Source organism: Pleurodeles waltl, chromosome 6 (genome assembly GCF_031143425.1).
Source record: "Pleurodeles waltl isolate 20211129_DDA chromosome 6, aPleWal1.hap1.20221129, whole genome shotgun sequence".
NCBI lineage: Eukaryota > Metazoa > Chordata > Amphibia > Caudata > Salamandridae > Pleurodeles > Pleurodeles waltl.
Genome location: NC_090445.1, coordinates 119,744,367 through 119,771,740, shown reverse-complemented (window position 1 = coordinate 119,771,740; position 27,374 = coordinate 119,744,367). Strand labels below are relative to the sequence as shown.

General features: G+C 46.7%; 1 protein-coding gene across 2 annotated transcripts in view; it reads right to left on the bottom strand.

Annotated features, from left to right (window-relative positions):
- Positions 1 to 27,374, bottom strand: part of NPEPPS (aminopeptidase puromycin sensitive) — a 695,867-nt gene that overhangs the window by 183,552 nt on the left and 484,941 nt on the right. For both annotated transcript variants that reach the window (XM_069237501.1, XM_069237500.1), the window contains one exon: positions 10,105 to 10,239. In XM_069237501.1, the coding sequence (XP_069093602.1) occupies positions 10,105 to 10,239 (135 nt within the window). The remainder of the gene's footprint in view (positions 1 to 10,104; positions 10,240 to 27,374) is intronic.

Below are 27,374 nucleotides of genomic sequence, written 5' to 3'. Positions count from 1 at the left end.
TCAAGGCCATACTCCCTGCCGAAAATAATTTTTTGTTCCCAGCCTCCAGATGCCTGCACTCCCTGTCAGAAGCAACTGTAGGGAAAGAGTCACCAGATTGTGTCCATGAGCACGAAGCTCAGATGACCGGGCTCTCAGGGGAGGCTTGTGTGGATAAAAGGACAGGATGGCGATGGGCAGAATAATAAATGGGGCACTAACCTTCTGACTGTTGGCGCAGTTGATGGTTTCCCCCCACAATGTCGGAATACGGTCCAACAAGCCTCACTGAAAGGGAGAACTGGTTATGAAGGAGGTTGATGAAGGAAGGAAAACCTCAGTCAAGACATTAGTTTAAGTCTCAGTGGTTGGGAGGTGCAGATCTAGCACCTCTGCAGCCTTCAACACAACCTTGTGTAGGGATCCGACTTCTGTCATTGGTGATCCAATGGGGTAGTCCATAGCTGACTCAGGCGATTAATTCAACCCACTGGTCAAAGATGGAGTTTTAGTGGATCCTGACCTGGGTCACTCTCCGGAAGATACTCTGCCAGATCATTGTCTGCTCCAAAGATTTCATGGAGGTGTGATCTGTAAGCCTCTTCTTCCAGACGTCTCTGGACTTCAAGAATGAACCTGAGGTTTGAACTGCAAACTGAAGAAGCTGACGCTGGCAGAGACGTCAGTAGTGGAGGCGAGATCAGCACAGTCCAAGGCATCGGCTGTGGCATCATGAAGCAAAGTGGAGGATTGAAGCAATATGGCGCCAGCTTTGACTCAAATGGAACAGCATCGGGCAAGAAGAGTGGTAAGCATAGTGGCTCTGCTGGGCCCAAAGGTGCACTAGCCGGTGCCAAGGCTTTCATGAAAATCACATATATCACATTTAGAAACACTGCCAGGTCCGATCCTGGCACCAGGAAATCAGGAAGAGCCAGGGCTTGCAGCTTGAGAGGTGACAGCGCCGGAGCTGGACAGTGAATAGGTTGAGGTCTATCTGAAGCCGGGTCCACGAGAGGAGTAGGGCTGCACAGAAGATCCTCTGGAAGAATATGGACTAACTCCAGTTCTGAACACAAATATCTTGTTGGAGGCTGAGAATGATGGGGAGACTTACCCATGGAAGGTTTTTCTCCTTTTTCCTGTAATTCCTTTTCTTTTTGCTGGAGGAAGACGACAGACAGCGGGAATGGTGTCTGAAGCATTTTCAATGCTGAAAAATCGCCTTTTGCGCATGCCATGAAAGGTTTGTCCACCCGCTTGTTGATGGCCTTCTGGTACACGATGAGGCACAAGGAGCATGATTTTGGACAACTGACCTGGATCCACAGGACTATGAGCAGAGAAATGGGTGTTTGAAAATCCAGTGGGAGAACTGTGACAATTTTGTAGTTTCAGTACTGGTAGATGAAAATCCTGTTATCACAAGCATACAACCCCCCAGTCCCCTGCTTCAATGCATTTTTAAAAAAGTACTGATAATACATTCTTCCCGCTACAAACTTCAAGAGACTAATGTGTTTCTAAACTACTGCTGATGTGAAAATAGGCACCCTGTGAGGCTATGACAGACATCCAGTCTCCAGGTTTACGTTGACAAAGCATCTGGTTAAGTTGAGCATGCAAAAGTAATTTTCACTTCATTTTGTTTGCTTTTAAAATCCATTTGGGTCTGAATTATTTGTTCTTGAATTATAAAGTCCTTTTTTTTATTTGAGTGGGAGTAAGGAGCCTATGGCCTTAGACAAATGTTTCTTTTCTTCAGTATAATTTTAGCTGTGTAGAGCATAGAAACCTACGGCATAACTAGTTTGCACAATCTTAAATGTCTGTGAATGGCATACTGTGCAAGGAAAGTAAAGCAGTTGTGGTCTTGAATAGGCTGTAGATTTCCATAGGGTTGAAGATAGTTTCCCTCTAACTCTGTATGTCCCTCTCTGCTAGCATGTATGGTACTAATATTTTAACTGCTGATGAGTTAAAAACCTCTGCTTTTGTTGGTGACAGTAGCTTCCTCCTCAGGATCAGTAACAAGAATTGAAAAAACTTTTTTTCCATCAAGCTTTGAAAATATGCTCCTTCAACGAAATGATTTGATTTTGACATCAGAATGAGGAAGAGATCATAACCTAAAAAGGAACGTTCTTGACTTTTATCCAAGCACCTGGTTTAAAGCTTAGTCACGAAACTATGAAAAGCCAGGCTATGACAGTTCTGCGATACTGGAAGGTCTGCTGAATCCACGGTTGAACTGGACCAGCAAGTCTTTTAAAAGTTCCTGGAAGTCTTGCCTCCTCCTGTTAATGAGGTCTTCGGAGTAGTTCAACTCCTGCAATTCTTGATCATCAAGTGCCACAGCAATAGATGTTTTAGGTTTTGTCCAAACTATACCACTCATTGTCCTGACAACAACATCCAAGTACTAGTATTTCTTTATCTGCTGTAGTATAGATAATACCACACGGATCCGTGGTATGTTTTCCACTGTCAAAATGATCACTAAATCCAGGTGCTATCCTCCACCATGGAACAGTATGTCTTGCTCTAGTGGTCTAGGTTTTCCATCATTGTTTTTGATGCCCAATGAGGGAGAACCAAGTAGTGAAGTTGGAGAGTATAATGTACTAGGAGACTATGTCAAGGGCCTAGCAATGTTTTTAGACTGGAAGACATATCAAGTACCATAGTGTGCTGAGGCTGACACGGATGTGTCCTTCAGCACTGATGTCGGTCAGCAAATAATCTCTCTTTATTATGGTCTGTGACTTGTTTGCTCTACCCAGCAAATTGGAAGCCATTGTGCTGTCCATCAACGACCAAGTCTTCAGCACTGACAGAGCAACGGGAAGAGCAATGTTTATTTTTTTCCACTCCTTGGATCTCACACCATGGATTTCCCAATTTGGGAGTCCATGTGAGCAGGTGGCTGTTTTAACGGTGAAGGAGCCCCTTCACGAACCATTTTATCATGCTCCACTTACACATAGTACTTTCGTTCCATGATGTACTCTCAGACATATTACTTCTGATGGATACAACTACCTGTGGATTCCTCACCTAATGATTCCCCCCCTAATGAATACTCCCATGGCGCCAGCATTCGACAGAAATCTTCTTCCTAGCTTCTGCACGTCGACGAGGACGTCCCATTTGCCCACGCGACGCCATCTGACGTCATACAGGCAATAAGAAGTCCTCGCCGACGTCAGTTCCCTTTTTTCCGTGCCATTCGAAACGGTTATCTTCGAGGGAGCTACTGTTGCTTTTCGAGTTACAGTGTGTTTTTCTGCTGCCTGTTTTTTCTCTGAGGTTACTATGTCTCAGAGGAAGTCTGGTTTCAAGCCCTGTCGAGAGTGTGGGGGCAAAATGTTGGTTACTGACCCACATTCGGACTGCTTGTGGTGTTTGAGTTCCGACCACGATGTGGCCACGTGTGATTCATGTCAACACATGAATCGGAAAGCCCTGAAGGAGCGAGAGGCCAAACTCTTTATGGCGAAGTCGAAGAGAAAGGAGAAGAGACACCATAGAAAATCCTCCTCGCCGAAGTCTCATCAACGTCATCGAGACTCCCGACGCCGTCGGGACTCACGGCGCCATTCGAGCAAGGAGAGGTCTCGATCGAGGTCGCCATCGGCTCGGCGTCGGAAGACTTGGGAGGTCAGTCCCACAGTCACTCCTCATCCATTGACGCCGTTGCCTTCTCTGGCTTCACCGACTTCGCCGGGGCAGACGTCTTCAGTGTTTGAGGTGCCACAGCCTCAGGTGTTCTCACCGACGTCGCGGACGTCGAGGCCGGCGTCGGGGTCGCCTTCGATCCAGGCACCCCAGTATCCGGCTTTCCCGGCCCCTGGAGCCGATAATACCGCATTTTTAAATGCGATGTTTACCATCTTCCAGCAGATGGCTCCAGGCGGTGCTCCGACTGGTCCTTCGGGTCCGTTGGCTTTCAGCTTGGGTGCTCCGGCACCGCTACGGCCAGCACCCTTCATGCCCTTTCTCCCCTTGGGGAATGTGGGCTCAGCGCCGGTGTCGGCTCCGGTGGCTCCAGAGGTTTCGGCCCCGGAGGTTTCGGCTCCATCGGCTTTGGGGTTTCGGCCAGTGACCCCGGCAGGGCCTTCTGAGACTCCGAGACACACTTCTCTTCATCCGACTCCTGGCTCGGCATTGAAGCTTCCTGTGGCGCCTGACCCGGCGTTGGACAGATCCGGTGATCGGCGTCGTTCCTCAACTTCTGCAGACGCCATGTCGACGCCGAGAATTGAGGAGAGGTTACATTCGAAGAGACGTGCTCTCCGTCTCTTGGAGGAACAAGAATATCAACGGGTCCTGGAGGAAGGAGAAATTGAGGATTCTGGCGAAGGTCTTCATGGACTGGATACAGCTAGTGGCCTTGATACTTCCCCTGAGTGGGACTGGTCATCTCCAGGGGAGTATACTGAAGAGGCAGCCACTTTTCATGCTGTGATAAGGAAGGCGGCTAACTTCCTCGAACTGCCTTTGCCGGTGGCTGAGGCGAAACAAAATTTACTGACTGAGGTCTTACATCCGGCCTCTACATCGGCAGAGCCTCTTTTGCCATTTAACGAGGCGCTGCTTGAACCGGTATTGGAGGTCTGGAAGAAGCCGGTATCTTCCTCGGCTGTCAATAGGTCTGTGGCCAGGAGGTATCGGGCTGCACCATCTGACCCTGGCTTTCTTTCCAGACACCCTACGCCGGAAAGCTTGGTGGTCCAGGCTTCCTGTTCTGCAAGATCTGCGCCTGGATCTTTTCCAACAGTGCCGGCGGACAGAGACTCCAAAAAGATGGACTCACAGTCAAAGAAAGTGTTTTCGTCTTGTAGCATGGCGTTAAAGTCCACCAACGCTACGTGTATCTTGGGGTGGTACATCTATGCTCTGATGGACGAGATAACATCTTCGCATACAGAGCTTCCTCAAGGACTCTTGAATCTCGTGTCGGATGCTCAGGCTGCTGCAACCCAGGTTATCCAATCTGGGTTGGATACAACTGACTCGGTGGCTAGAGCAATGGGCACGGCGGTGGTTGCGAGAAGACAGGCTTGGCTTCGCAACTCAGGTTTCTCTTCGGATGTGCAGTCGACCCTGTTGGACCTCCCGTTTGATGGGGACAAACTTTTTGGTGCCAAGGCAGATTCGGCCTTGGAGAGGTTTAAGGAAAGCAGGGCCACGGCCAAGTCGTTAGGACTGCAAGCCGCTTCTTCTGCCTCCTCCAGATTTTTTAGGAGGTTTCGAGGATTTGGTCGTGGCTCATCCTCCTCTTCCTTTCGGGGAAAATTCCAACAACCTACCTCCTCTCTCACCTTTAGATCATTTAGAGGGAGGGGTAGGGTCCGTACCAGAGGAGCCTCTCAGCAGCACTCTGCCTCTTCCTCGTCCTCTGGAGGGGTGCAGCAGGGGAAGCAGCCTTAGGCTTCCACCAATTCCCACTCACTCCTCTCCTGTAGGGGGAAGGTTACTGCATTTTCTTCACAAGTGGGAGGTCATCACATCAGACACCTGGGTTACCAGCATTGTGGGAAAAGGCTACACCTTTCCCTTTCGGGAGTTTCCGCCCCCCATCCCGCCCCGCCCATCTTATTGTTCAGAAGAACACCTCCTGTTAGAACAGGAGGTTCAAGTCCTCCTTTCAAAGGGCGCGGTGGAGTTGGTTCCAGAGCAGGAAAAGGGTCAAGGTTGTTACTCAAGGTACTTCCTGATTCCCAAGAAGGATGGTCGGTTGAGACCAATCCTGGACCTGAGGATTTTGAATTGGTTCCTCAAACAGGAAAAGTTTGAGATGCTGACCCTAGCTAAGGTGCTTTTGGCGTTGAACAAGGGAGATTGGATAGTGTCTGTCGACTTGCAGGATGCTTACTTTCATATCCCGATACTCAAGTCGCACAGGAAGTATCTCCGGTTTGTGGTGGGGTCGCAGCACTATCAGTTTGCGGTCCTCCCGTTTGGTCTTACTTCAGCACCACGAGTCTTCACGAAGGTGATGTCGGTGGTTGCGGCAGAGCTCAGAAGGAAGGGGATAGCAGTATTCCCTTACCTGGACGACTGGTTGATCAAAGCCAAGTCCCCGGAGCTTGTGTTGCATCATCTGCAGTCGACAACCCAGTTGTTGTTCGACCTGGGCTTTTCGATGAACGTGCCCAAATCTCACCTAGAGCCCTCTCAACGCCTCCTGTTCATAGGGGCAGTACTGGATACAACATTGGATCGAGCCTTTCCTCCGCCTCAGCGGATTCAAGATATTCAGGAGTTGGTTCCAATGTTTCGAAGTGGAGCGGTCATTCCAGTCCTCAAGGTCCTTCGTCTGCTCGGTCTGTTTGCCTCCTGCATACTGTTGGTCACGCATGCTCGCTGGCACATGAGGGCTCTTCAGTGGTGCCTCTGAAGGCAGTGGTCTCAACACAGAGGAGATCTCGAAGGTTCTGTCAGGATCTCCAGAGATGCTGCCACGGATTTGAAGTGGTGGGTTGCGGACGACAATCTTTCCCAAGGAAGGCCGTTCACGCAGCCTCCACCAGTGACCACGGTCATAACGGATGCTTCCACTCTAGGGTGGGGAGCTCATCTGGGGGACCTGGAGATCAAAGGGCTTTGGTCTCCAGAGGAACAGATTTTTCATATCAATCTGTTAGAGTTACGGGCTGTACGTCTGGCTCTCAAGGCCTTCCTCCCATCCCTTCGTGGTCAGTCGGTTCAGGTCCTGACGGACAATACTACAGCAATGTGGTATATAAACAAACAGGGAGGAGTGGGGTCGTACCTTCTCTGCAGAGAAGCTCTTCGGCTATGGTACTGGGCGAAGAACCATCGGATTTGCTTGGTAGCAAATCATCTGGCCGGAGTCTTGAATGTACGTGCGGACAGTCTCAGTCGCCATTTCTCGGCCGACCACGAGTGGCGTCTCCATCCAGATCAAGTCCGTCTAATCTTCCAGTTGTGGGGGTTTTCCTCGGATAGATCTGTTTGCCACCCGGGAGAATTCGCACTGTCCGTTATTCTGCAGCCTCCAGTATCCGGTGCAGGGAGCTTTGGGGGACGCGTTTCAGAGAACCTGGTGCGACCAGTTGCTTTACGCGTTTCCCCCATACCCTTGATTCCTCGAGTATTGAGGAAAATTCGCCAAGACCGGGCCCAGGTAATCTTAATAGCTCCGGATTGGCCAAGGAGGGTGTGGTATTCCGACCTTCTCCAACTCTCACTGTGCCCTCCGCTCCGTCTCCCTCTCAGGGCAGACCTCCTCTCGCAGTCGCAGGGGCAGGTTTTACACCCCAACCTCCAGAGTCTGCACCTTCATGCCTGGAGATTGAACGGGGCAACCTGAGTTCCTTCTCTCTCCCGCCTGATGTAGTGGATGTTATCTTAGCGGCCAGGCGACACTCCACTAAATCTATCTACGCTAATAGGTGGTCTAAATTTTGGTATGGTGTGGAGAGAGACAGATTGATCCCTTACGTGCTCATTTGTCAGATGTTTTATCTTCTGCTTTGTCTTTAGCACAGAGGGGTTGTGCAGTGGCTACTATTAAAGGTTACTTGTCTGCCTTCATTTGTCTTCCAGACCAACCTTAGTTATTTAAATCTCCTATAGTACTTAGATTCTTGAAGGGCCTTAGGAATAAATATCCTCCAAATCCTTTCGTTATGCCTCAATGGGATTTGTCCTTGGTCCTAACTTTCCTTATGGGGTCCCCTTTTGAACCTATGCATTCTTGCCCCTTAAGATTGTTAGTTCTTAAGACAGTCTTCCTGGTTGCTGTAACATCTGCAAGGAGAGTGAGTGAGTTGCAGGCTTGGTCAGTGAAACCCCCTTATACAACTTTTTACGGGGATAAGGTGGTGTTGGGGACCAAGGCTGCTTTCATTCCGAAGGTTGTTTCACCCTTCCATTTGGCCCAGTCAATTACTCTGTCCACGTTCTATCCTCCGCCTCATCCTTCAAAGGAAGAAGAGAGACTACATCGCTTGGAGCCAAAGAGGGCGTTAAGCTTTTACACAGACAGAACGAAGGATTTCAGACTGGAGGATCAGCTTTTCATCGGATACGTGGGCAAGAGGAGAGGAAAGGCAGTCCACAAGAGAACACTCTCCAGGTGGGTTGTTCTTTGCATTAAAATGTGTTACTCTTTAGCAAAGAAGGATCCTCCTGATGGTATTAGAGCTCATTCCACCAGGGCTAAGTCAGCCACTTCGGCCTTGGCTAGAGGTGTTCCTGTGGTCGACATCTGCAAGGCCGCAACTTGGTCGTCCCTTCACACTTTTGCGAAGCATTACTGCTTGGACTCTGAGGTCAGAAGGGACGGCCATTTTGCACGGTCAGTGCTGCAGGATTTCTTGGTTTGACCATACAGGCACCCACCACCGAGCGCGGTACTGCTTTGGGACTCTATTCATTAGGTGAGGAATCCACAGGTAGTTGTATCCATCAGAAGAACGAGTTACTTACCTTCGGTAACGACTTTTCTGGTGGATACATTAGCTACCTGTGGATTCCTCATCGACGTGCAGAAGCTAGGAAGAAGATTTCCGTCGAATGCTGGCACCATGGGAGTATTCATTAGGTGAGGAATCATTAGGTGAGGAATCCACAGGTAGCTAATGTATCCACCAGAAAAGTCGTTACCGAAGGTAACGAACTCGTTCTTCTCTGTCACAACCAGAATATTACACAAATATCGAAGTCCAATCAAAACACATCCTTAACACTCATGCATGTTTAAAATGTTCAGTGAAAGAAGCAACAAGCATGTTTGAGGGATCACACTGTAAAAAGGGGTGGGAAATATACAGCACAGTGTACATAGAGCTTTTTGAAATAAGCCAGAAAAACACATAACTGAAGTTCTGACACAACTGCCCATATCAAGCATGATGGGGCATGGAAGATACTGGCTCCCTAAAGGTGCACACAAGTTTTAGCTTACCATTGTGACTGAACTATCTATCTGCAAATCTATTCGTTTTTTTTCCCCTTTTTTATTGGGCAGCAAATTTAGGGAATACGCGGCAATGCTATTTGTTAACTAAGTACGGCAGACTATGCCCACATTATGGTCACCCTTTGACATTTTAGTCCTACTCGATGGACACAAATTGAAGAAAACTGGCGTAATAAATATCAGAAAAGTGCTCCTAATACATTAAGTGAGAACACAACATCTTAAAAACAGATTTCAGTCGAAAGGGATTCAATCCTCACTGAGCAGAAAAAAACTGAACCATCTCATAAAGCCAGGTATAAATGACTGACAGGTGCAATAACTTGAATTCTTAAAGAAGTAGGGCCCATTTTTATTCCTAACAGCCTAAGCATAGTGCATCATTTTCTACTTTTTCTGCTATGGTTACTGGAAACTGCATTAAATATAATGTGCATTATTTGACTGATTTTGTGTAATTGTCTTCCTCCACACTTCTATAAACATATTAAAAAAAGTAAAACAAAAAGGGTTTCTTCCTATAGGCTTGCGTTCGAGTCTAAATCAATTTCAAATTGAAACTGAATACATGTGACCAATGTGTTCTAGAATTCTATTTATGAATATCAGAGAAAAACCTTGTAATGGAGAAACCCTGTTATTTAAGTTCTACACAATGGTAATTCTCAACTTACCTACGGATGAACAGTTGCATATAATTAATGAAACCCTCAGCTCTTATAGGTAGTTAAAACAGTGCTTTTCTTTGTTTACTGTTTTCCTCAGATTACTTAATTTAAGAATATCCACCATGTGCGAGACTGGAACCAGAAACATTTTCTTCACCAATACGTTCCTGTACCACCAGGTGGCTTCACAGGGGTCTCAGCCAGGACTACATCCTCCCAGGATTCTTCATTTGTTCTGTTACTGATATGCTGGTCTAAACAGTCACCCCTGTTTTTTTCAAGGTGTCATCTGTGTTTGTTTTATGAAACTCCAATTGCTAGTAATGCGACAGGAGTTATACTAACTTGGGAATCCAAGGAAGACATAAAAAATTATTTATGACAAAACTCTGAAAGCAGCATACCCAAATATACTGTTGCAGGTGCAAGTTTGTTTCTTCACAGATCAATAACAGAAGTGTGACACCACATCCTCATGGAGGCCAGTTGCAAGGGCAAACTTACCAGAGAAAATAGATCATTCTGCAAGCTAAGCCTATCCACAGGAGGCAGGGAAAGGTCTCGGATTCCAGGTAATAAGCTTTCAAGCATAGCAAAGCTGTATTGAGTGCGGTAGAATCCAACAGTGCCAGGGTTCAACTGAAAAAGAAGAGAAACCAATCATGCAAGGAAAACCAAGAACATTAAGTCACTTTCTCTAAGGTTCCTCTATTGAGCCCAATCTTTTGCTATCATTTTCCCTGGTGATCAAGACATAATTAGCTCCACATATCTTAATGGGGATATAGGGGTGTGAAACGATTTGTGAGCAGAGGAGGATTGGAATTACCTTCATAGTGATTCCGCTACTACTTTGTTCCTACTCTGATTCCGCAGCTGTGTCTGAAAAATGAATGCTATAAATTTTAAAGCATTTTTCAGTCCTCCTTGAGTAAGCAGACTTCCATTCATTTATATTTGTGTTACACATGCATCAATAACCACCACTGATCATACATGTTTTTATCTGACATTCTGGCATTGTAGCAGGCATGTGTTAATTGAGAAGAAAGTCTCCTTCCTATGGTGATTTCAGAGTACTCGAATGACCCTGAATGTAAATTTTCCTTACTTTGTCAATCTGTTACCTCTTTCTCTCTTAACTGATTTAAAATCCGATTTCGGAGTGCTAAATTCTAGGCAGAGAAAGAACGGTTGGTGGGACAAATTTGTGTTTTGTTCTGCATACGCCGAACTGATATCCTCCAGGCCAAGTTATTGGAAGCTCTGTTTTGTCTCTTATCCGGCAGGGCTTATCTTTTGGCACGGTTAAACGTTATCTTTCGGTCTTCTTACGGTTGCCTTATCATCCCTCCATGTTTGTCACTAGTTGTTTTTTTGCAGTTTTATATAGCGCAAACTTGATCTGAAGGTGTTGGAGCGCTTTGACATGAGCACCAGTTACATTACACAAGGACACAATCATGGTTTTTTAATTAATTTTAGGCACCTGGAGTTTAAGTGATTTGCCCACAATCAGAAGACACCAGGACTTGAACCTAGTTCCCCAGTTGGCTGCTTTGGAATTAAACCGCTTCCTCTCCACATGTTGTGATGCAGTTTTTCAAAGGGCTATCACGTTTCCCCTTCTCCTTTTGTAGTGTCCCAATCGGACCTTAATCTGGTCCTCATTTGCTTGATGTGCACTCCGTTCAAGCCAATTAACAGCTGTCCTTCAAAGTTTATTAAGCCATCCCCTCGAAATGGTGTGTGAGTGAGCTTCAGACTATAAATATATGTTTAATAGCTGTTATGCCACGGTCGCGCAGTGGGCGCGCCCACGGCGCACCAAAGGAAAGCCCATCGGGTCCCAGGGGCCAATGACCCTGGACCTTTTACCATCAGTAGAATTACCTATGAGGCTGAGTTCCTCCGTTCCCTTAGACCAAAAAGCAGTATAGAAAGTAATAAAGAAGCTAAGGTTAGAGATACTACAGCTCTGCTAAGAAGGAGCCTTAGTCCTCCACAGTTAGATGATCAGAACCCATGAATATCAGAGGAACCTTCAGGAACCTTCAGGTAATCTGTTTCTCATGGCAAACTGCAGATCATTAGCTGCACTTAAATTAGACATTCAGCTTTTACTAAACGAACTGACACCTACAGCCCTGTTCCTAACGGAAACATGGCTCCATGAAGGGTCCACGCCCGACATCAATCTGGCCTTTCCCAAAGAATACTCAATTGTAAGGCAAGATAGAAGTTCCGGGAGGGGGGGGGGGGGGGCCGGGGGAGGTAAGGTAGAGAAATCACAATCATCTTCAGGGATCCAGTGCAGGTCACTACCTATCCCCACGACCTGGCGGATTGTGAGAGCATGCTCTTCTCTTTTTCTCAATCCCCAATATAGCTTCTTGGGGGCTTTACTGTATCGCCCTCCTGGCACACCTCAGCGTTTTCTTCAGTCATTATTAGAACAGGTGGCTGACCTCACATGTAGGCATGCAGTAGGCATTGTCCCTCCACAATGGAAACATGCAATCGTAAAGCCATTGCTTAAAAAACCCAACCTTGACCCTGCTTCACTCAGTAACTATAGATCTATCTCCATGCTCCCCACCCTTGCGAAGATACTGGAAAAACATGTCAACACCCATCTTTCAAGCTTTCTGGAGGAACACAATCTCTTGCATCCCTCCCAGATGGGTTTTAGGCCGTTACACAGTACAGAATCCGCATTGATTGTGGTTACTGAAGATGCAAGGAAACGTATGGATCAGGGCTTGGTGTCAACAATAGTGTTATTAGATCTGAGTGCCACATTTGATACGGCTGACCACAGGGTCCTACTGCAAAAAATGAGGGAAATTGAAATTTCAGGAAATGGCCTACGATGGCTCTCCTCATTTCTGGATGTACGCACATTTCAAGTGTTGGATCAGTCCTTCTATTCCAGCTGCTTTAAGAGCAACTGGGGAGTGCCACAGGGCTCATCGTTGAGACCTACACTTTTCAACATATATATGGGTCCTTTGGCAAAAATAGTGGAACCCTTTGGTCTCGTTTCTGTATCCTATGCCGATGACACTCAGCTGGTTGTTTCCTTCTCTACTGATCAGAACTCCCTCAATTCTCAACTTATCCCCTTGTCTGCAGGCCATCTCCAAGTGGATGCTGGATTCCAAGCTGAATGGAGGGAAGATGGAGATTATGTTTCTGGGGGCTCAGGTCAATCCAAACCTAGCCTCTCCTGCTCTTAGGTCATTGGGAGATTTACCCCCACCCAATGCTAACATCAAGAGTTTAGGAATATGGCTGGATCCCTGGCTAACCATGGGCCACCAGGCAAAAATATTATCTTCCGTGTGCTTTGGTCTACTGAGATTGCTCAGGAAAATTCTAAAAATAATCCTGTTTATTGCAAAGAGGCTCATTATCCATGCCCTAATAATCTCGCAATTAGATTACGGGAATGCTCTGTTTCTCGGAGCACCGAAATACGAGGTGAAAAAACTACAGGTGGTGTAAAATGTTGCCGCCCGTCTCCTTCTTAAATTATCCAGTCATGAGTCGGCCAGCGCCGTTTTATCCTCTCTGCATTGGCTCCCTATAGAGCAAAGGATAAAATTCAAATCCTTGTACTATATTCGTAGAGCCCTATACGGCAAAGGCCCACCTCTTTTGAGAACCTTAGCCTCTTTCCACCTTCCCACAAGACAGCTCAGATCCTCCTCTGCTGCTCTGGAATCCATTCCCATGGTGAATAAAACTAGATGGGAAGGAAGAGTGCTAAGCTTTCTTGGATCTAAACTATGGACCTCACTACCATTGAATGTACGACAAATCAGTCAGGAACTTCCATTTCGGAAGTTACTGAAAACCTGGTTGTTTTAGTGCTGGTCGCTCGTGTTGTGTTCTAAAGATTTTCTAATAGTGCTGGAAGGCCTCTGGGTAGCTACGTGCTTTACAAATGTTCATAACATAACATAAAATACACTACCTTCTTTTCAGACAAATTGGTTATGCGGGTCAAGTATATTTTTTCGGAAAGTTGTGACGCTGTTCCAGGTCAGCCAAACAACTACCCTGCCGGTGTTCTAAGCTCCACCTCATCCTTTTAAGGAGGAAGCGAGGCTCCATTGCTGGGATCCCAAAAGAGTGCTCAGCTTTTACACTAATTGTACCCAAGAAGCCCAGTAGACCGTCTGCTTTTTGAGGGGTTCTCTGGAGTGAAAATAGGCAAGGCAGAACAGGGGAGAAAAATCTTTCGCTGGATCATGCTCTGCATTACGATCTGCTATGCACTGGCCAAAAGAAAGTCTCCAGAAGGACTGCATTCTCATTCTACCAGGGTCAAAGCTGCTATTATTGCCTTAGCACCTGGGGTCCTGTACTAGACGTGCCAGGCCGCTATGTGGGCACTCCATACGTTCACAAAGCACTATGTGGACAGGTTTGCCAAGAGGAGCATTTTGTACACTCAATCATCCAGGAGATTCTGGTATGAGTCCATTCACAGACCCACCTCCAAATCGGTACGGCTTTGGTATCAATTCAAAAGCTGCTTATTCCTGACCTACCCTACTATCCCCCTGTTCTCTGATTAGACTATCTATGAATATGATCCCTGATTGGACTATCTTTGAATAAGATCGCAAGTCCCGAAGTCTGCACGCTGGTCACAGCCAATCTGGTCCTGGGATTCTGAGTCTGGAGCATGGAGAGACTGGAAAGCAAATTATGTCCGTGTGCAGGATTGGCACCTAAATAGGCTCTGCACATTATTTCTGGAGCAGAACGCCACCCGTGGGGAACCACATAGCACCACCTGACGGCTTGCTGAGGTGTAGCTGAAAGGTTCTATGTAACACCTGGGGAATATTCAAAAGGTGAGGCACCTGCAGCTAGCTAGAGTCTTTACCACTCAGAGCATTACCAAAGGTATGTAACTTGTTCAATTATCCTTAAAGTACTATTGTTTCCCAACTTTAATCAGCCAATAATATTCCCAACTTTTTATATATTTTGTCTTGATGTCAGAATATCAAACATTTTATTTTCAATGAAATGAATGCTTTACCCAGATTGATCATCTTTGTAGGCTTTTGACAAGCTAATAAGGGTAAATCTGCATCTAAAAAGTCTTGCCAAATGATTGTTTTGTGCATTGTACTTAGGAATCTATAAACAGACATCACTGGCAGAGTTCGAGCACATTGTACAAGAGAAAAAGGGAGTATTGCGGCTGTATTTGCTGGAATCATGCTAAAAGAGGGGAAATTCACGGAGTTTCCAAGCACTACTGCACTTAAATTAAATATAATTTGAAAATATTGGCACAAAATGTATTAGCATAAGGTGACCCTCATATCCCTTTGCCTTGTATGTTTGTATCTCTGTTACTACTTTGATAGCCAGCATGCATGCATGTAAATCTATGAATGATCCAGTGCTGAAGAAAAAAGTTACTTACCTGTAACTACAGTTTTTCACAATTAGATTCTTTCATAGGTCCATATGCATTCCTTGTTCCACCTATTTTCAATGAGACTCATATGTACCTTCAATGCTGACAAACTAAAAAAATATATATATATGATGAAGCGTCTGATAGTGGAAAGACAAGATATATCCATGTGTTAGCATGGACTAACTACAACCATTATACGGTCCTGCTATATGTAGTGTGTGGTTCAAGCCTTTGCTGAATCAAGAGAATACTGCAGTCAAGTGGAGTTGGGGTGATTTGTACCTAAAGAGTCCTACAGTGGCCATAGCGGTTCTATGCTGATGAATGGATAGGCCGGTGCTTTTGAGAATCTTGAATTGATTTTCCACGTGGTCTGGAGATCATTGAACCACGCACTACATATACCAGGACCATATAATGGTCGTAGCAAGTCCATACTAACACACAGATATATCTGGTCTTTAGAAAAACAAAAAAATAGGACTGATTTCTATAATATTTTGTACTAACTGGAGATTGTCAAACTACGCACTACATACAGCAGCCCTGAAGTCTTGGAAAAGGACAAAACGCATTGGTTATGGGGACAATAAATGCAAACGAGTTACTTACCTTCGGTAACGACTTTTCTGGTGGATACATTAGCTACCTGTGGATTCCTCACCTAATGAATACTCCCATGGCGCCAGCATTCGACGGAAATCTTCTTACTAGGCTCTGCACGTCGACGAGGACGTCACTCTAGCCCACGCGACGCCGTCTGACGTCATACAGGCAATAAGAGGTCCTCGACGACATGCGGACGTCAGTACCAATCATTTTTTACGTGCATGAGAACAACCAGGCAATGCAATGAAAGAGCAAGGCAACATCCCATTATATTGTAAAAATACACAACATTGCATGAATAACTGTAAATCTTTTATATATATATATATATATATATATATATATATATAAAACTCTCTTTTTAAAATATATATACACATCAAGTATATACACAAAGATATATACATATATACATATATATAAATATATTATATACAACATCTATTGCACCCTCAAAGACCAAGAGGAGCGCACTCAAGGATTACTTGGTAAGACCAGAAAGGCAACGGGGAGGCGGGTGGGACCGTGAGGAATCCACAGGTAGCTAATGTATCCACCAGAAAAGTCGTTACCGAAGGTAAGTAACTCGTTCTTCTGATGGATACAACTACCTGTGGATTCCTCACCTAATGAATAGAGTCCCAAAGCAGTACCACGCCCGGCGGTGGGTGCCTAAATGGTCAAACCAAGAAATCCTGCAGCACTGACCGTGCAAAATGGCCGTCTCTTCTAACCTCAGAATCCAAACAGTAATGTTTTGCAAAAGTGTGAAGGGACGACCAAGTTGCGGCCTTGCAGATGTCGACCACAGGAACACCCCTGGCCAAGGCCGAAGTGGCCGACTTAGCTCTGGTGGAATGAGCTCTAATGCCCTCAGGAGGATCCTTCTTTGCCAAAGAGTAACAGATTTTAATGCAAAGAACAACCCACCTGGATAGTGTTCTCTTGTGGACTGCCTTTCCTCTCCTCTTGCCCACGTATCCAATAAACAGCTGATCCTCCAGCCTGAAATCCTTTGTTCTATCAATAAAGAAGCTCAACGCTCTCTTTGGGTCCAGACGGTGCAGTCTTTCTTCCTCTTTGGAAGGATGAGGCGGAGGATAGAACGTGGACAAAGTAATTGCCTGAGCCAAATGGAAGGGTGAAACAACCTTCGGGAGGAAAGCAGCCTTGGTCCTCAACACCACCTTATCCCCATAAAAAGTTGTATAAGGGGGCTTTACTGATAAGGCCTGCAACTCACTCACTCTCCTTGCTGATGTTATAGCTATCAAGAAGACTGTTTTAAAACCAAATACCTTAAGGGGCAAGAATGCATAGGTTCAAAAGGGGACCCCATAAGGAAAGTCAGGACCAAGGACAAATCCCATTGCGGCATAACGAATGGCTTTGGAGGATATTTATTTAGAAGACCTTTCAGGAATCTGATAACAATAGGGGATTTAAATAAAGATGGTTGGTCTGGAAGACATATGAAGGCTGACAAGGCCGATAAATAACCCTTAATGGTAGCCACTGCACAACCTTTCTGCGCTAGAGACAGAGCAAAAGACAAAACGTCCGATAGATGAGAATGCAAAGGATCAATCTGCCTCTCTCCACACCACGCAACAAATTTAGACCACCTATTAGCGTAGATAGATTTAGTGGAGTGTCGCCTGGCCGCTAATATAACATCCACTACCTCAGGCGGGAGAGAGAAGGAACTCAGGTTGCCCCGTTCAATCTCCAGGCATGTAGGTGCAGACTCTGGAGGTTGGGGTGTAGAACCTGCCCCTGCGACTGCGAGAGGAAGTCTGCCCTGAAAGGGAGACGGAGCGGAGGGCACATTGAGAGTTGGAGAAGGTCGGAGTACCATACCCTCCTTGGCCAATCCGGAGCTATTAGGATGACTAGAGCCCGGTCCTGGCGAATCTTCCTCAATACTCGAGGAATCAAGGGTATGGGAGGAAACGCGTAAAGCAACTGGCCGCACCAGGTTATTTGAAACGCGTCCCCCAACGCTCCCTGCATCGGATACTGGAGGCTGCAGAACAACGGACAATGCGCGTTCTCTCGAGTGGCAAACAGATCTACCCGAGGAAACCCCCACCTCTGGAAGATTAAACGGACTTGATCTGGATGGAGACGCCACTCGTGGTCTGCCGAGAAATGGCGACTGAGACTGTCCGCACGCACGTTCAAGACTCCGGCCAGATGGTTTGCTATCAAGCAAATCTGATGGTCCTTTGCCCAGGACCATAGTCGAAGAGCTTCTCTGCAGAGAAGGTACGACCCCACTCCTCCCTGCTTGTTTATGTACCACATCGTGGTAGTATTGTCCGTTAGGACCTGTACCGACTGACCACGAAGGGAAGGGAGGAAGGCCTTGAGAGCCAGACGTACAGCCCGTAACTCTAACAGATTGATGTGAAACATCTGTTCCTCTGGAGACCAAAGACCTTTGATCTCCAGATCCCCCAGATGAGCTCCCCACCCTAGAGTGGAAGCATCCGTTATGACTGTGGCCACTGGTGGCGACTGCTGGAACGGCTTTCCTTGTGAAAGATTGTTGCTTGCAATCCACCACCTCAAATCCACAGCAGCATCTCTGGAGATCTTGACAGTACCCTCTAGATCCCCTTTGTGTTGAGACCACTGCCTTCGGAGGCACCACTGAAGAGCCCTCATGTGCCAGCGAGCATGCGTGACCAACAGAATGCAGGAGGCAAAAAGACCGAGCAGACGAAGGACCTTAAGAACTGGAACTACCGCTCCATTTTGAAACATTGGAACCAAATCCTGAATATCTTGAATCCGCTGAGGCGGAGGAAAGGCCCGACCCAATGTTGTATCCAGTACTGCCCCTATGAACAGGAGGCGCTGAGAAGGCTCTAGGTGAGATTTGGGCTCGTTCACCGAAAAACCCAGGTCGAACAACAACTGGGTTGTTGACTGCAGATGATGCGACACAAGCTCCGGGGACTTGGCTTTGATCAACCAGTCGTCCAAGTAAGGGAATACTGCTATCCCCTTCCTTCTGAGTTCTGCCGCAACCACCGACATCACCTTCGTGAAGACTCGAGGTGCTGAAGTAAGACCAAACGGAAGGACCGCAAACTGATAGTGTTGCGATCCCACCACAAACCGGAGATACTTCCTGTGTGACTTGAGTATCGGGATATGAAAGTAAGCATCCTGCAAGTCGACAGACACCATCCAGTCTTCCTTGTTCAACGCCAAAAGCACCTGTGCTAGGGTCAGCATCTTGAATTTTTCCTGCTTGAGGAACCAATTCAAGATCCTCAGGTCCAGAATTGGTCTCAAACGACCATCCTTCTTGGGAATCAGGAAATACCTTGAGTAACATCCTCGACCCCTTTCCTGCTCTGGGACCAACTCCACCGCGCCCTTGGAAAGGAGGGCTTGTACCTCCTGTTCTAGCAACAGGAGGTGTTCTTCTGAACAATAAGAAGGGCGGGGCGGGATGAGAGGCGGGAACTCCCGAAAGGGAAGGGTGTAGCCTTTTCCCACAATACTGAGAACCCAAGTGTCCGTTGTAACAGTCTTCCATTTGGTGAGAAAATGCTGTAATCTTCCCCCTACAGGAGAGGAGTGAGTGGGAAATGGTGGAAGCCTAAGGCTGCTTCCCCTGCTGCACCCCGCCAGAGGATGAGGAAGAGGCAGAGTGCTGCTGAGAGGCTCCTCTGGTGCGGACCCTACCTCTCCCCCTGAAAGATCTATAGGGATGGGAAGAGGCAGGTTGCTGATATCTTCCCCGAAAGGAAGAGGAGGAAGAGCCACGCCCAAATCCACGAAACCTCCTGAAAAATCTGGAAGAGGCCGTGGAAGAAGGAGCTTGGAGCCCTAACGACTTAGCCGTGGCCCTGCTTTCCTTAAAACGTTCCAAGGCCGAATCAGCCTTGGCTCCAAACAGTTTGTCCCCATCAAACGGGAGATCCAACAATGTGGACTGTACATCTGCAGAAAAGCCCGAGTTACGGAGCCAGGCCTGTCTCCTTGCCACCACAGTTGTGCCCATTGCTCTGGCTACCGAGTCGGTGGTATCCAGTCCCGTCTGGATAATCTGGGTCGCAGCAGCCTGGGCATTTGAGACAAGATCCAAAAGACCCTGGGGAAGCTCTGTAAACTATGAGGAAATGTCATCCATCAGAGCATGAATATACCTCCCCAGGATACAGGTTGCATTGGTGGCTTAACGCCAGACTGCAGGATGAAAAAATCTTCTTCGACTGCGCCTCTAGCTTCCTTGAATCTCTGTCCCCAGGCACCGTCGGGAAAGAACCAGGCGCTGACTTGGATGAACAGGAGGCCTGCACCACCAAGCTCTCCGGCGTAGGGTGCCTAGATAGAAACCCAGGGTCAGTCGGAGCCGCCCGATACCTCCTGGCCACGGCTCTGTGAACTGCTGGGGAAGATGCCGGCCTCTTCCACACCTCTAACACCGGATCCAGCAGAGCGTCATTAAATGGCAACAGAGGCTCCGCCGCAGCTGAGGCCGGATGTAGCACCTCTGTTAAAAGGTTTTGTTTAGCCTCCACCACCGGCAAAGGCAGGTCCAAAAAACTAGCTGCCTTCCGTACCACTGCATGAAAGGAAGCAGCCTCCTCAGTATATTCCCCCGGGGACGAAAGATCCCACTCAGGGGAAGTGTCCAGCCCACTGGCCGACTCCAGTCCACGCAGCCCATCACCCGAGTCCTCTAGCTCTCCTTCCTCCAGGGCTCGTTGGTACTCCTGCTCTTCTAATACACGGAGAGCACGTCTCCTGGAATGAAGTCGCTGTTCAATACGCGGAGTCGACAATGCCTCCGCCGAAGTCGAAGATCGGCGCCGATCTTCAGAGGCCACCGACGCCGCGTCCGGCGCCACAGGTAACTTCGGCGCCGACAAAAGAGCAGCTGAAGCAGATGGACCCACCGGAGTCACAGGCCGAAATCCCGACTTCGACGGGATGGAAATCCCCGGGGCCAATCCTTCTGACGCCACCGGAGCGGCCACCGGCGCCGACACTGGCGCCGAGCCCACGTTCCCAAAAGGGAGAAAGGGCATAAAGGGTGCCGGCCGAAGAGGCGCAGGATCACCCAAAGAAAAGGCCAAAGGCCCAGCCGGAGCACCCCCTGGAGCCATCTGTTGGAAGATGGCATACATCGCATTCAAGAATGCGGAACTATCGGCTCCAGGGGTGGGAAAAGCCGGATACTGAGGTGCCTGTCTCAGAGGCGACCCCGACGCCGGCCTCGGCGTCTGCGCCGGAGAAAACACCTGAGGCTCCAATACCTCAATCACCGACGCCTGTCCAGGTGAAGTTGGAGACGCCGGAGAGGGCAACGGCGTCGAAGGATGCGGCGTAACCGTGGGACTGATCTCCCATGTCCTTCGGCGCCGATCCGAAGACCTGGAACGAGTCTCCTTCGAATGACGCCGAGATTCTCTACGGCGCCGGGAGTCTCGATGACGCCGATGTCTTGGAGAAGAAGACTTCTTGTGATGCTTCTCCTTCGATTTAGCCATAAACAGCTTCGCCTCACGTTCCTTGAGGGCCTTTGGATTCATGTGCTGGCATGAATCACAAGTCGAGACGTCGTGGTCAGAGCTCAAACACCAAAGGCAATCGGAATGAGGATCCGTCACCGACATCTTGCCTCCACACTCACGACAAGGCTTAAATCCAGACTTTCTCTGCGACATTATTACCACAGCGAAAGACTACGCAGCAAAAATACACTGTAACCAAAAAAGTAACAGTTGCTCCCTCGAAGATAACCGTTTCGAATGCACGGAAAAAAGGGAACTGACGTCCGCACGTCGTCGAGGACCTCTTATTGCCTGTATGACGTCAGACGGCGTCGCGTGGGCTAGAGTGACGTCCTCGTCGACGTGCAGAGACTAGTAAGAAGATTTCCGTCGAATGCTGGCGCCATGGGAGTATTCATTAGGTGAGGAATCCACAGGTAGTTGTATCCATCAGAAGTAACGACATTTCAGAAAAAAGAAGAATTAACTGAATAAAGGATGTATTTTTATTCAAGGAAATAAATGGACTGAAGATTTTTTCATATGGCTAGTTTTAAGACTGTCTGCTCATGAAATAATTTTTCTTAAATACGGATTATGTGAACAAAAATAGAAGTAGTGCTAGGACAACATTTCTGTACTGAGGAGTACATGGGACATTTTGTCTCATAGGGAAGGAGAAAGGGGCAGGTTTTCTGGTTCCATGCACCTGTTTTCTATGTGCCTACATTAGATAAGTGACAGCAAATACTCCAGCCTGTTTGTAAACTGTTCATAATTCGAAAGAGTATGTCAACACAAGGGTTGTCATACCATGTGCCGTAAAATACAAAAACTCTTCCTGTGACGCCCTCTACATTTTGGTTGGGCCCACCCATACTCCTTTATGATGCACAAAGCCTCTGTACAATTCACATGCAACACTACCCCGACAGACAAGGAACGCAAACGCACTGATGCTGCAGGCAACAACAGTAGTAGCAGCAGATACCCACTGCCATGTTCACAACTCTCTTTGCTTACTATTGAGGTACAACAGTTTCACTGAAAGAAATGGAGGTGGTAGTAGTACAGCATCAACCTACAGGAAAGGAGTGAGGAGTTTGTGGCCAAAGGTAAGATCATATCAAATGCAAATCTACGTTGCGCACTAGATGCCGCAGATACCCAGTCTGTAGTGTTAACAAGCAGTTTGCTATGCTAGCATACACTGCTGCACATCTCTGGGTTCAATCCCAGAATACAAAACCACCTCAATATCCCACATGATGGTGGGCACCTGTTAGGTTGTCAAGTGATTGAGGTGTAGGTAAAAATAAATATTTCCACCATGTAGTCCATGGATGCCCTTAAAACTGCCACTGTCAAGGGGCGGGGCTTCCTACCAAACCAACCTAGAAGTGATGCTAAATCAAATTGGCCAGTTAGGCACAAACCTATCAGAGTCAGCAGAAGGCCTTTCATGATTTACAGGCGATGGACATGCAAGAGGTGGTAACAGAGACAACAAAGGCAGGGGCATAGCCGGCTGCAGTAAAGGAGCCTCTCCCTGCAGAAACTGACTTGCTGGCCCAATCCACCAATCAAACAGTTGTCGGGAGATAGAGTAAAAGATTTCCATCTCCGCTGAGAAGATATCACTTCACATTAATGGGTTTTAGCTGTAATCCGGCAAAGGATTGTAGGTAAGAAACAATCCCTTCCCTCTCAGGGGATCTTCACTGACTATCATACTGAATAGATTTTCAAGCTTATCCCTCAAAGATTACATGAAAGGAGAGCTAAAAAAGAAGTAAAGGAAAATTAGGCAAACAGATTCTTTAGAGATGCTTGCCCCACTTGGGCATCAGCTTTATCATCCAGATCAAGACAATAGTGTTTTGTAAAGGAATTAACTGAATTCCAAATTGCAGCTCTGCAAAATTTCAGCAATTGGGATGTTCCTAAGCAAAGCAATAGTAGGATAAATTGCTTACCTGTAATACTATTAACATTATTAAAGAGCGAGAGAGAGAGTAATGTAAGTCACTTGAAGTTAATTGGTGCACAATGATGAATAGCAGTCAAGGAGTTATGGACACTAACTTGTGGTTGATACTGGCGCTATGAAATATAATTTATATGTAAACCCAGGCCACAATGCACAAAAAACTATCAGCTAATGTTCTTGTCTAGAGAAATTCAGTAATTCATGGATGAAGTTCATGTGGCTTCCCTTTCGTTATTTGTTTTGAAAAAATTGTTTTTCACATTCAGGGATGTAATCGCATTGTAGCGACAATAGGTAAAGTGTGATGGTTTCTGTTGTCAGTTTCCATGATGACGTAACATTATTTAAAAGCACTATATTGACAGCGCAACAAGTGTGTCATCAAGGCCATCAGTGGTGGCCGAAATTCGTAACGGAGTTGTGTATGGTAGAAAATGGTGACTTCCGACAGCAAGCGGTTTAGCTGGTACTGGGATGTTTTTGCCAGAGGGACTGTCAGAGGAGGGGGATTAAAAGCAAAGAGAATAGCCATTCTGCACAATATTCTGGACCTATCTGTCTTTTGTAATGGATTACCACTATTTCCATTGATTGGCAATACTTCTCCCTTACCGGAGCGAGGAACAGTGAAGGGAGAACTAACACTTTATTGCTTTGCAGCAGGTTTTCCTGGGGCTGCAGGCCGCTTTTGTTGCTGTGCACCTCTTCTGGGTGGCCTAAGAGGATGGTAGAGGGATCTTGCCCCCTGCTGGTGCTCCTGTCGGTGTGGGATTTGAACCCTCTGCTGCAAGAACCTCCCATCACAGGGCTTGTAACGCTTATGGAACTCTTTTTTCTTCTCAAGGCCTACAGCCTTGAGAACGTCCAGTTCGACCTTCATCCTGGAGATACCTTCATCCACATGAGAACCGAAGATGGTGTTGCCAGGAAGTGGTATGCTCATTATGCGGTGTTGAGCCTCAGGTTCTTACCCCTGTGAGCATAGCCAGGAAGATCTTCTTGCACATATATCATGTGCATATCCGTGTGTGGCCAGATCTGATGCATCTGCAGCTGCGTTTATGATCTGATTTGAGACCAAACCACCTTTATTGAGAACCTCCAAGAAATCTTGCCTGTCTTCTTTGGGCAGCTTTTCGGTGAACCTTGACAGTGAATTCAAGAGAGTTATGTCATATTGTTCAAGTAGAGCAGAGGAACTAGCCACCTTCATGAAGGATGACGATGTTACGCACATTTTCTTTCCCAGTGCATCCATCTGTTGCCTTCCTTGTCCGGTGGGGCCAAGAAAGAAGAAAAGAAAGGCAGCAGAGTGGGTTTTTCATGCAGCTGGCCACAATGACTGAATCCAGAGGAAGGTCAGCCCTGAGAAATGTGCCCTGATCAGGAGATTTATACTTTTTCAGGATTCAAGATGATGTGGACCTTAAAGCAGCAGGTGTTAGAACAACTGCATTGCATGTTCTAGAAGACCATGCACAAGAGGCAAGAGTGGTCATGACGCCATCCTGTGCTGTAAGGTTTCCAAAATCAGAGGATGTTGTAGTTTGTGTTGGGATGTCTATGTTCAGTGTTCAGAAACAACAGATGGGCGCAATGCTGACCAATGCAAACATTAACCTTCAGTCACAAAGATCTGGGTTTAATCCACTGTTTTTTGCCCACCACGGCACCCCAGTTTAGTCTTGACTCTGCTCCCCATGGGAACAGTCAAGCCTGAACTGTCAGGCCAGGTCCTTCCTGGACTGGAAACAAGCATCCTGAAACTGGTTTCAGGGTATCACCCCTCATTAGGTAGGCTAGCTTGAATACAGTGGCACAGTGAGCACGGGTCCCACGTCTGGGCATAGCCTTCCAACTTGGAGTAACAAAAGCAAAAAGAACAGAGGATGGTCGGAATGCTGAACAATGCAAACATTCACCCACAGTACAGAGATCTGGGCCTAAATCAATCATGTTTTTGTTACCTATGCCATGCCTTCAGGGCTAAATGTACTGTCCTCAGATCCAGAAGGTTGATGTGGTAAGACTGTTCCCTCAGAGATGACAGGCCATGAATCTCTAGATATTCCAAATAAGCACAACTTGTCAAGGAGGCATCCGTCACTATGGTTTGGGCCAGAAAGTCTTGGTGGAAATTCATCCCTTTGAGGAAATTCTCTGAGTGGTACCTCCATTTGAGCGATTCTTTCGCATGAGTAGTCAGAAACACTCTGTCTTCCCATCTTCGTGAGGTCTGATCCCATTGATCTTAAATGCATTGTTGGCGAGGCCTCATGAAGAGACGTGTATGCAGGACTAGGAAGATGCACGACACAACTGAACCCAAGAGAGAAGACTTGTCTCACTGTTGGATGGATATTTTCTTCAGACTGCAACATTTCTGAAGGATAGATAATTGTCTTTCCTCCAAATCACACACTTTGTGTGTACCGTGTCTATATTTGTATCCAGGTGATGCAGGGATTGAACCAGTGTTGAGATGGATTTTTCGTGATTCATGTGCAGCCTTAGTAATCTGAGAGTCTTGACAGTTCGGAGTTGGCTGGATTGCTGCTAGAAACACTTTCAGCAACATAATCTCTTACAAGAGGTTATATATACAGTACACAACTACACTGGAGATCATTGACCAACAAATCACAATTGATAGATATAACTTGTTGCAGATCACCTCAGAAAATTACAAACCTACCCCTAAATCTAAAAGCAATGCCTTCCTCGTGATAGGAAGATGCCTTGATGAACCAATCGCCCAGATATGTAAAGACGAAGTTCCTCATTTTCCTAAGGTGGGCTCTATACATTTGGCGAAAGTTTGTGGTGCAGACTTGAGGCCGAAAGACTATTTATAGTGGTCTTTTCCTACAATGAACCTTAGGAATTTTCAATTCTTTTGGTTATTGGGATGTGAAAATAGGAATCTTTCAGGTCAATCTAGCGTTGAAGTTAAGGGTAGATCTGATTAAGAGCCAGAATACTGAATTTGTCTTTGCAAACCCATTTTTTCAGATCTAAAATGGGCCGGTAGTCATTTTTGGGTCCCTTCTTCACCAGTAAATAACAGGAATAAATTCCTATTCCTTTCATATGAAAGGGGACCTTTTCAATTGCCTGTTTTTGCCAAAGGATGGATAATTCTTGCTTCTGTTGCTCCCAATGGAAAAGGGAAGGTTTCTCCTGTGAAATACATGGTAGTGAACACTTGAATCTGAGACAGTATCAATGCTCTACAATATTAAGAACCCATTTGTTGTTGTTGTCTACAAGATCTTTTGCCAGTCTTGTAGAAAATATGTTATGCTTACCCATACCGGAGTAGGCAACGGAAGAGGGGGAAGAAATGACTCATTGCCACCAGATGTTTTAGTGGCTTGAAAGGATGATTGCTATCTTCTGCCTCTTTACTGACAGCGCTATTTCTGATGGCAGTGTGGCTGAGATGTGTGTTGCTGCTGCTGTCTGGCAAATCAATGAGGGGGTTGAACACTCATGGAAATAGTGGTGGTCATAGGGCCTATTGGAATAGATTCTCTCCTATTTTCCAATCCGACTGCTTTGAGTGTGTCAAGTTTGGGTTTCATCCTAGACATCTCAGCGTCAGCAAGAGAGCCAAATAATGTGTTATCAGAACACGGCAGGTTGAGAATACGATGTTGGGCTTCGGGTTTCAAGCCAGTTAGCAGGCATGTACTTTTCAGGTCTCACAAAAGACGTTTTATCCGACGGTACGCTCCCTGCAGCAAGGAGTGGTACAGGACACTTCACAGAGTCCAACCCTTTTAAAAAAAGTATTGGTCCTGGTGGCCTGATAGCTTTGGTTTGATGAAAAACTCTCCTTCAATGCCAAGATTAATCCACTTGCAGGAACATGTTCTGGGATGCTGAGATCCTTGAAGAAAATTCTCCATCTCTTATTTGAATCTGCCCAAAAACTATAGTCCAGACACTGGTTATAACCAGGCTGGACTACTGTAATTTCCTCTTCTTGGGCATTTCTCAGTCCCATCTGACAAGCTTCAAAGGGTTTAGAACGCGGCTGCTCAGACTTCACAAGGTTGCCTCCATCAGTACCTCACTGAGAAAATTACATTGGTTGCCAGTGAAGCAAATAATTACCTACACAGCTCTCTGCTATGGCTACAGGGCCCTCTTCTTTCAAGGCCCTGCTTACCTGCAGTTGATGATTAGTTCTTAGGTTCCGACCAAA